Raw genomic sequence first — 11530 nt, forward strand, 5'->3', positions numbered from 1 at the left:
TGTTTTCAATTCTTAGTCTGTTAGGAAATCAAAAAAATATAATTTGCTTAATACTGCTAAAACTTACCAAACATGCATCAAGTGGAAATATTTTCATGACAAATGTTTACCTTTTACAATCATCTGACTTCAGATTTAGTTCTTAGTTTTCGAAAAATCAGAAAATTGTACCGATTCATGATTCAAGCAATGTTATTTACATTAGAATGGTATATCCATTAATTTAAAAAAATGTTTTTAGGTTAATAATGACCATAATTTTTTCCCAAGTTCACATTTAAAATACTAATTATAATTAAAAAATACTAATGCAGCTGTCCCAAACCTGTGGTTTAACAAAGCAGAAGACCATACATGCAGTCAACTGCAGCTGAACAACTGAAAGACTGGGAGTATCAAGCAAATAGCTACATACTGTAGCATTGGTGTGATGCAATGAGCTGGGATCAAAAAGGGAAACTCCTTAGAGTAATTTCTGATGAGATTTTTCCTGCGCAAGATCCAAGTCATGGTGGGTAGGAAATGAAAACATACAAATCAGCCAATGTATATGCAACCTGTGCTATTCTGTTCACCTGACTGAACATGTAGGAAGAAAGTATTTGAAATGAAACCAAAGAACATAAGAGTGCAAATGAGATAAAAATGAATAAGTGGAGACCGAGGGGTGTCCAAAAGTGTTACACCATGTGTAGTCTATTAAATGCCTACTTTGTCACTCTGCAATCACATGAATACCAAGCTGTTTCTCCAAAGCTTTCTGAAGCTGTCCCACTAATCATGGGCTGATCTTTAAATCTGATTCACCTGAATCTAAGCATAATCTTAAGTCTGATTTACAATACTTCAGCCATCATTTAGCCCTAAACTGTAATCTTCTCTCTCTCTCACACACATGTACATGTCCCTGCCGGGAAGCATGTACAGACACATGCCTGCGAGCATACAAACGCTCATTTACATATGTAAGTGAACACAGCTCCACAAATAGGAAAAAATATTTTTTATGTAAGTTGCGGCCCTATGCTCCTTGATAGTAACAAGGACTAAACTAAACTGAATGACTTCCTAACTTCAATGCAGGGTCACTCCTAAAATTGCATTTATAACTTTAATTCTTTAATTCAAGTGATACGTGTTTTCTTACAAAAAATGTGTATGTGAATGTTTATTATAAATAAGCACAGGCTTAGTTTCATGTTACTACAATTTTAACATGCATAATGTGGGTTTCTATACGTCTGACATGTAGCTTGTGTAACTTTTGTGCTAAGTTTGTTGTCACTAAGTAACCATGTTTATATCTTTGGAACTGAAGTTACCGGTTTTTTGTTTTTTTTAACCCCTTAGCGAAACCTTCCTGTGCTCATACTTCCTAAGTATGAAACACCAAACTTACTTCTTACCAACAGATAAATGATGTCCACAAGAGGGTACAAAATATAGTGATTTATAAAAACTGTCATATGCAAGTCAGCAAAACTGCACAAATTTTATAATCAACTGATATTAAGTACTGTATGCATTTGAAAAGGAAAGAATTCATGTTTGAATACCTGGAATAAAGCATAAAAATAGAAAGGCAAAAAGCATGCGAACAGAAATAAATGTATGCTATTTATGTAGGAAAAAGTTGGGTAAAGTACCAAAGCATCTGAATGAAAAGTCATAAAAGTTATGAATGTCAAGAAGGCAAGAGAAAAACATTTATGATATCAATTAATGATAATGCAGAGATAACAAAAAGCTTTCAATTCAGGTGGAGAGAGAACCTGCATCAATGTATCATATAAAGTGATACAAATTTATAAATAAGAGAACATGCAAGTCTGGTTCAAACCTTCTGCAGAAGGCAGTGAGTTCTCCACAACAGGTTCCACATGCTTCATCTTGCAAGGATCAACCTTGTTGATCTCAGAGAGGAGTTGCTTGGAAGGCTTATTCTCTGCAGCCATTGTTCTAAATCAAGCAGTTCTATCTCACAAAGCACTCCTGCAACAAAATTGTACAACATTAAGTCATGTAACTACTTTATCCCTCATCAAGGCCAAAAGCTAACACAATGCTGCAACAACAACAGCAACAGCAATGCTGTACAAGTAGATCATTATAAGGGTTAACTTCTTTTAAACCTAAAAGACCAATCTGCGATTTTTTTTTTCTTAAGGTTTAGCATACTACAAAATATTAATCCAGTCTTAAACATCTATGTCTCCATCTGTGTATTACATTATGTTATGCATAATTAACATATCTTTGTTTCCCACTGGGTGTAGCCTTGTCAACATAAACAAATCATTAACTGGACATGCCTGCCAATGCTTGAAGTATCTCTTATAATGGGAAAAGGTGACTTTGCACAAATTTGAAGAATTAGTATTTTGCAATGGGCTAAACAAATTTGTTCCAAAAACATTTGTACAGAGGAACATTAGGGATAAAGGAATCTGTAGTCAGGGCTTCTGCTTAAGCAAAAAATTGCGTACAGTACGCATTAAAAGTTCGAAGGATCCCTTCAATTTTCGTCAATGGGGTCCCCTTCAAATTTGGGCAAAGAACAGGGACCCCTTAAAAATCTGAAGGGGTCCCTGGGACCCCAAAGAATTTAGCCTTAGCAGAAGCCCTGGTAGTTATGATTTATGCATTATACATATGTTTATACTGTCAAAACAGTTATATGCATTAGCCTTTGAGAAATTATTCTTACCTGTGCAAGCTAAACTGTAAAAGTAAACTAGTAATAAATACATTTTGTTACAGTTTTGCACTGTAGATCCTATAGACCAGACCTGTTATGGCTATTTTGTTAAACAACAATAATACATATCTATAATGAACTAAGAAATAACATACACATGTAAAGATGACCTGCCACAAAATTATTCACAAGCTTATAAATTACAGTTCTGCCTTGCCATCCACAGCATCTACTTGCACTAACAATTCTGGACAGTAAATGTATGACATATGGCTTAGGTATTTACAGGAATGTAGTCTGACCCCCTAGCAGTGTGCCACTCCTACAGCTAGAATGCTATTTAATCCAAAGGCAAAACATACTATTATGCAGCTGGCTTCACTAAAAATATCAAACTAATGGCTATTCACAACTGCTAACTTTGATCAAGCACACTGTTATAACAGTCAACAAATATTCTTTATGATTGTGTGAGTGATATCATGCTTAATCTTTCTTTGAAACTTTTTCAGCAGTGGCCAGAAGATCTACAGCCCTGCTGATTTCCACTGGCCACTCAAATGAGTCTAATTACTAGCATGAGGGGAAAAAAAAATGTGAAATTTTCCTCATAACTCTGCTTAACAGCAATGCTTATTCAAATCCACCTCTTCTTTGCAAATTCAGTGACACAGGTTATGGTACATTTAAAGCAGTATGTGTGTGATGTGCAACACACAAATGCTGATAGCAGGAATTCAGGTAAAAGTTGACTATATGTCAACTGGGAACAGATAAAATAAATAACAGGTTTAAGATATATTTGGTACTGAGTACAATTTTATTTAGGGTAATGGAGAACTGAAGGATTACTATAAACTAGCTGTTCTTTGCATAATTTGAATAACAAATTTTAGAGTTAATCAAACGTAACTGGCTCCCACCCCTTTTCCTCTCCAGCTAAGCGCACCAAATGCATTATATATATTCATAATGCGTTTTTAAAAAATTTCAATAAAAATTGTACCATGACAGCCAAAAAAGTTTCATAAAGTTTGGAAACTATGTGTACGGCCTGCGTTGGAACTATACTAGGGGGAAAGTGTCCAGTGTTTGAGTTTGCCATGGCAATGAGGATGTGCAGCGGCACAGTATAGTCTGTTGTTTAAAAACAAGTGACTTCTGTGAGCCCAACTGTATCATCTACAAATATAAAACGCAGTTGGAAAATGTTGTATCTTATTGCGCTTTGCATACATTTCGTGCCGTGGGAGAAGAGGGAAAGTGTGTATGCGCTGTACGTATTCGTTGGCACTCTTTCAAACTCATGCCCATAGCAAATCACATGGCATGTACTGCGGAAACCAACTATACACCGGCATCAACTTTCTTTTTCCTAATTTTGGCTCCACTACAGCGTGGAGAGACTGGCCAGCGCAGTCTATTCGTCATAATCGCGTGTCATTCTACCGTCCTTTTCAAGTGTCGCACCCCGCACTGGTGTCACCCCATCGCACTCCTCTCGTCACCGTTTCTTTCGTAAATGGACTTCACGCTGGGACCTGACGGATGTATTTACTGCACTACATGTACACGAGCAATCTGCAGGCATTTCCAAACCGTCAAGTCTGAATTCTGCTTAATCTCATATTAGCAGAGTCAACGAGAGGTCCCGGGGCAGACGACCTCTCCGGGCCCCTTGTAATTGTAATCGTAAATTATTTTCCGGTCTATAATAATACGCTTACAATTCGATTGTCAATATCTACATTTAATTCAATAACGTAATATAGCCTGCAAACATTTGGACATGCACACTAGGATATACATCACTACTTCAACATAGTTATTTACAGGTGAGTGGTTAGTAAAATGAGGAAAAATGACGTAAAACAGCGGTTCTCAACCTGGGGGGTCGCGACGTGCCTACAAGGGGGTCGCGAAGGTGGTCATTTTTTAAAAAAGTTTCTTATACCGGTATTAGTGAAATTAGTTTACATTGTGTAACCGGTGTGAGGGCGATCAAACTCCAAATGTCTTCTCCCTATTCAACTACACTGTCTCGGCATGCATGACTTCTCACTTCCAAACTCAAACACAATCCCCCTCTCAACAATTAAGCCTCCAATCTCCCTCCTCTCGCCTTTTGCCCTCTCTCTCCCCCAATCTCTCATCGCTGACTCCCCTCTCCCTCTCCAGTCACACCTCTCTTTTTTTTTAAACATCTAAAAGGCACGCATTCAGGAAACGTCCATCATTCACACCCTTTCATTCGCACGTGCTCACTGCTCAGTCCTAGTACTCTATAGGTCCCTGACAGAAGGCGATGACCAGACAAGGGAAAGACACCACCATATTACAAACAACTGACAAGATGAATGCTTTCGTCCGAAACATTTCGTTGTGGACGCAAAAGATACGCCAAGAAAATATTTTTGATATGTTTCCGTGCTTGTGTAAGTGCAAGGCTAACAACTTGATCAGGTGAAGAATGTAATTATTGCCCACTCTAAACGGACTGCAAGAAAGGTTTCAGCATTACTTCGCTGAAATTGATGTGACTAAATACGATTGTATTCGTAATCCATTTCTGGCTGATCCTAGCACAAGCGGGTTGTCCACGGAAGAAGAAGAGCAGCTCATCGACCTTTCGAGTGACCAATCCTGAAAATGGTCTTCCAAACAACACCAGTGCACATTCTGGATTAGCATCAACGGTGCTTTCTGAGAAAGCAATGAAAGTTCTTCTAACATTTTCAACTTCATATATGTGTGAGCAAGATTTTCAGCATTGGCACTGAAGTCGAAATCGTGACGCAGAGGCTGAGTGCAATAGCAGTGGTACGAACATCGCACACAGGTTCGCTTCTCTATGCAACAGCAAGCAGGCTCAACCTTCTCATTAATCAAAGAGGTGTCCAATAAAATAATATTTATTACCCCACAGAATTTGCTTTAGTAACATTTCATTAACAGTTATACTTCTTGCAGATACGAACTTTGTTCTTCCGTTGTTGATTTGTATTGATTTCTTCGACGCGGCGTTCGACGTTAGCTAGGGCTCCTCCCCCCCCGCTCTTCCACCGACCTAGCTGCTAAGGGTCGCGGACGTACCGGTGTTTCGTCAGGGGGTCGTCACATGTAAAAGTTGAGAACCGCTGACGTAAAAGATCAAACTTGTATAAAACCCCGCTCTATAGAAAAAAAAAAAAATCCCAGAGTAAGGAAGGCCTGCTTTGCGTGTTCTTTCCTCAGACTTTTCTTTAAAAGAAAAAAAAAAAAGAGGGAAAAAATCCATTGACCAATTAAAGGACAGACCCCCTTCACAACCGAGGGCCCGGGTACAGCATCCCCACCCCCTGTCCCCCACTCACATCATGCCTGGCGAATCGTACTAATAGCAGTACAAAACACCATATGTCTAAACCAGCCTTTTCGGTAACTCTTTTTTCATCATAAGCATACATTAAATAATTATTGTACCAGCAAGCATGATTTTAAACAATTTCCTGTCGGCTTTAAGTTTTTTGTTCGGATCGAGTTTTTAAGGATCATCTTCGGAAGGAAAAAAGCCTCATCAAAAGTTTCACTATTTTCGCCAAATTTATACTTTTTGGCACCAATTTTTATGAAGATTTGTTTTTAAACATATAACCGTTCTATGTGTATCTTCGTATAGTCAGAGCACTGCTACAGTAAAACGGTTTATGTCACGATAGAGCACTCACAACATGTATAATAATGAACATAATTATTTGATTCGGAATACTGAACAATTGGTAAACTAACAGAATTAAGTGGACTAAACGCAGAACGCGTAGTGCAACTAAAAAATAAATAATAAAGATGATACAACCTTTTGTGCCCACCCCCTCCATCCAATAAAGCATCAAATTATACCATTTACCTTTTTTTTCAACCGGGGGAAAAAATAAATCGGACACTTCCGATCTTGTAATGATATACTTACACTATTGACAGACAAATGCACTGATGTTCGTCCACAATACAAATGTTCATCGGCTACAGGTTGAATCTTCGATAACAAAGCTAACGTCTAAATCGGACAAAACTGCCTCGACGGCTTCTGACTACCGGGTAGAGCCAACACAAGCTTTTATCCTTGCGGCCCTGAGACCTGCGAGCTGTCTCGCCTGACACTGCCTGAGTCACAAGTGTAGGTGTTTGGCCACTGACTGTGTTGTTCGCATCTAATTGCAACATGACCTTTTTCTATTAATACATTGCACGTCCACGATCTACTGCGAATTTAAATTCCAAATATACTGTAAAAATATCATGTTAAAATGTACAGATGTGGGTATGTGCTTGCTGAGATGCCAGACCTGCACCTGTGAAATATATTTGTCAACTTCATCCTAAGCAAAGTCCGCCTCAAACCAACAAATTATCCTTTGGATGTTACTTTACGAGACATTTAGTCTACTATTGTAACAATAGTATTATGCTAAATTATGCTAAATAATAAAGTAAAACAATCACAACACAAAAGTATTATAATATAAACCTTCAAAATAGCCACAAGTGTTTTTTCCTCTATATGCTAACTAGACCTGCAGGTTTGTTTATTTTTAAATTTAATGTCTGCTCGTTATACGCTTGTGCATGCTCGTCTGTAAGCATGTGTAGCCCCAGGTGTCCGCGACGGAAAAGCTGCGACGGCTCTTTGTGTTATCGCCGCATTTCACCCGCGCTCACAACACGGCCTTCCGTGACTCATTTCCTACACTGTCATCCACCGCCAACTGCGAGGTACCGCGCGTTTCGCGTTTAGCCCTAAAACGGGGCTCAAGCTCGTTAAGCGGCCCATGACCTGCCCTGCCTTTGCCCATTGATGTTTTGCATTGATTGATTCTGCTGTCTGAAAAACAGGTGTGGTGTGCTGGGTATAAAAAATGCAAAAAGTGTTCAACTTCCACCCGATGAGTTTTTTTCCCGCCCCTGAATAGGTTGTGACGTGAGGTCATGTGAACATCTGACTACTACTAATAATAGAACGATCATGTCCACTGGCGTGTCTGCCTACAAGATGCCTGTGGCATTACTAGTGTGGGATTTGCTGACACGGTCTCTCTTCCTATCAAAAACCTTAGTTCATAAATGGCAGCATTGTCCCCGGGTTACAAAAATTTTTTTTAAAGGTAAACAACAATAAATAATACCAAAACTGCATTTTTGGGGTGACTTGTTGGAATATTTTGAAAAAGGCTATGAAAAAGTAAACACTAAAATAAAAGTAAAGTAGCAGCAAAAAAAAACCACAAAAAAAAATGTCCACAGTCATATCATGACTTTGATGCATGTGCTAATACTGTTTACAACAAAAGGAAATGGCATAAAGGCTAATAAGACCTTTCAACATGGCTTCAAAGAACTATTTTTAATGAGGATACTGGTGATGGACTACTGAAAATCATGGACAGAAAAGGCTGTCAGTAACTTAAAAAAAATGTTTCCCAGTTATAGTACCTGGTTGGGCACTGTGCCCAGTCACACTACAACAGCCAAGGACATGTTACAATCAGTGGCTCTGAAAGCCTACAAACATGTTTACATGTTCCAAATATTTTTCACAAGATCACAAGTAACTAGTGTTTATCAGATTTCCCATTTGCGTCATTGTCGTCCTGGCAGCTCTACTTATTGCTTACTACAAAAACATTGCATAATATTAACATAGCAGACATACAAAGGAGATCAGCCTCTAAACAACACAAGGCAAGCAGGACCTGAATTTGAAATCTAGATAACAGCCTATCTAAATGTAAACTAACTACAGCTTTTGGAGAAGTAAACAGTGAGATATTTTTGTATCACTTTGTGCTACCAGTTCTAAATACTGTCATCTAACAATATAGCACAGTATGATAATGATAAACAAAATTTCAGTGCATCTAAAAACAACAGTCTAGTCAAATTGTGGGTGTCTACTATAGTGGATATGACTCTGTGTCTACTGTGGCTCTATTATTTATAATTTAACTCTGTTAGAATTACTGTTTTACATGTTCAGGAAATATTCTGACCCACATAGTGGAATGGCATGGGGGACAACTTCAATTAGTCCACACCAACAAAACAAACACATACCCATCAACTCCTGGTTCAATATCATTAATACTTACAAGTCCTGGCTTCTAAAATGCTGTATATATGTTCATGACTTCTTTTTTTTTTTATTTTTAAAATGACTTTTCTGTTTAGTTTCACACGTGCTGGCATTTACTTGTAACCCTTCAGAGTAATTTGCTACACATTTCAATTTCCCAGTTTTTGTAATTTCATATATGTAATTTATATCTAGATCTTTATATGCTTATGAATAATGTGATGCGGACAAAATGTGTGCAGAGGCCGAAGGAAAGAGAGTGAGGAACTGTCAGAAAATACTCTTTTGCACAAAAGCCCTGCAAGTGAATTAGTACCACTCCTCCCTATAGCAGTAACAAAATAGTGTATTACTTTTAGTCACACTACTTAAATGACCTTCCTTCATTACCTGTGATTGTATGCATGGGGAAAATAAACCATGGCAAAACACCACTCTAGTCAATGGTATCAAATAGGGTACATAACAATTCAAATGTTGAAAAAAATATCCCCAAAAATCAACCAAAATCAAATCATGTAATTGCTAGTCCATTTAAAAGGCTGGCTTTTTACACAGCTTGACTTTTCCAGCGTCTAGACAAGTTATTCCGCGTCAAAATCGCAGAACACGCTTGGCCTTAGCAGGATAATGTGATAGTTATTACAAATTAGATCTAGTATAGAAATAGTTCTCGGATGAAGATGCTGACACCCATATGTTAATCTCAATACAGAATGTCTAAACAATAAAATATTTGTGCGGCGTACTTTCTGTTTGACTTTTCTACGCTTTGACGGCTTTTTCGTACCCAATATACCGACGCGCAAAAAGTTTGCTTGATCTGTCAAGTGTACGTGTAAACCCAAGCCTTGAATCTTTCACTTCCGCTAGTCGCCACTTTGCCAACAAAATTGTAACTGCGAAGAAAATTCATATTTATTCAATAAGACTACTCTAAAGTGCAATCACATATTTTAGTGCTTCGCCGAATTATACATTACAACTGACTTTGCACAAGCATTTTGACCAATTCTATCAACGTTTGGGCTTCCTACCTTCAGCGTCCCGTCAGGTTGCAAAGAAAGCGTCTGAAAACAAGCGAGCGAGCACGCGCGGTCACCGTGTTAAGGCCACCGAGCGAGTTGAGAATGTGTGGGTGTGTCGCGTGCTCCTTATATGGAAGCTCCGCCACAGGTCGGTAATGTTCGTGTCCGCGAGTACGCTGTTTCGGTCCTATACGTCCTTTTCTGGGCAAAAATGAATAATATTGTTGTCACTGCTTTGACCAAATATATCATGCAGGATAAATTTTATTTACAGGACGGATACACAAAAGACACATATGCCATATATATATACATATATGTAAATTATAATATGAAAAGTACAATAGGATATATGCGTCATCTAATATATGATTATATAGTCTCCTATAACCAGTATATATATTTTTTCTAGTGACTTAAGATTGTTAGAAAGAACATCTGTATCTCTAATCTTCCCATTTCAGCAAGAAGATATGTAAATATAGTAGTAATAAAAATAATCGTATATACCTGTGTGCTCATATCGTGTGTCCGTATATGGCAAATCTATGTACATGTATATAATTCCTCGATCATAATATGTATAACTCTTAATCACGTTTCGCATATTTGTTGCTGACAGCTGCTTATCAATTTTCGATTTTCTTAACATATATATAACGTACCTCATGCTTTTGGTCTATACTGGTAATAATTAGCTGCATTTTGAGGATGATTTCCTTCAGACTGCGCATGGTGAATATATATATATAGTACGTACGTGATATCAGATTATTGAATACACTTCCTATATATCGTTTCTGTGCTTGCTATAGTATGGATACATACAAACATTTTTGAGGGGGGTGGGGGGCTCTAATGGATGGACGAATTTGAATGAATTAATGTGTAGACAAGGATCGATCGAAATTAATTGTACGTATAACTGCATGTACATGCATATCGTACAGGTGAATTCACCTCGATATAGCTTTAACAGAAAATTCGAGCTTAACCAACTGCAACAAATGTTTACCTCCCACAGCTAGGTATTCCTATACGGTATTTATACGTACGCTTCAGTTCTTGTTTGTATTAAAAGTAGATATAGTCATTATCGATCATTCAAACGATGGCATTGCAATTTAGAGACAAAAACCTTGAACTTGGTTAATGTTCATTTTTATTAGGATATGTTGAAAATATAAGTATTAAACCTCGCTACAATATAGGACATCGATAAACAACCTCCGATGTAGTGCATCGTTCAAACAAACAAAAATCATTGTATATAGGTGATTCACTGCATTAAGGACACGAAAGGTGCCCATCCCTTTCTTCCTGCTGCCTTTCATGGTAAGTCCCCCAAAAACTGGGTGGACAGGGGGAATAACCAGCAGGTTGTGACGTGTCGATCATTCGAACCCAGATTTTCTCCCCCTAATTTGACCGGGCAATGCACAGACTGACTCAGAAGTCTGAGGAGCAATGTCTTCTTCATTATGTCTTATTGCTATCTTTGGTACGCTCTTTTCTTATCCCCCTATTTTCTTTCTGCTGTTGAGATCTTGACACGCAGATAAAATTATGGAAATCGAAGATATGGAGAGGGAGGAGGAACAATGAGTGCATGGTTTGAAAAGTATTCACTACATAATGCTCAGTTCGCAGTTCGGTATTTTTGTACAAACGAGAAGCTCTCATTGTGAACACCGA

The 11530-nt window shown here is 38.0% G+C and overlaps 1 protein-coding gene across 5 annotated transcripts in view; it reads right to left on the minus strand.

Annotated features, from left to right (window-relative positions):
- Positions 1-9997, minus strand: part of LOC112559814 (thymosin beta-like) — a 27899-nt gene extending 17902 nt beyond the window's left edge. For 3 of the 5 annotated variants that reach the window (XM_025231247.1, XM_025231246.1, XM_025231244.1), the window contains exons 1-2: positions 9845-9997; positions 1841-1992 (exon numbers count right to left, since the gene is read on the minus strand). In XM_025231247.1, coding sequence (XP_025087032.1) covers positions 1841-1955 — 115 coding nt within the window. In that variant the 5' untranslated portion in view covers positions 1956-1992; positions 9845-9997. Of the gene's footprint in view, positions 1-1840; positions 1993-6647; positions 6817-9844 lie in introns of those variants that run through there. The other 2 variants (XM_025231248.1, XM_025231245.1) reach the window with 2 other exon arrangements.
- Positions 9998-11530: the final 1533 nt, after the last annotated feature.

This window comes from Pomacea canaliculata, linkage group LG3 (assembly GCF_003073045.1).
Source record: "Pomacea canaliculata isolate SZHN2017 linkage group LG3, ASM307304v1, whole genome shotgun sequence".
NCBI classification, from domain to species: Eukaryota; Metazoa; Mollusca; class Gastropoda; order Architaenioglossa; family Ampullariidae; genus Pomacea; species Pomacea canaliculata.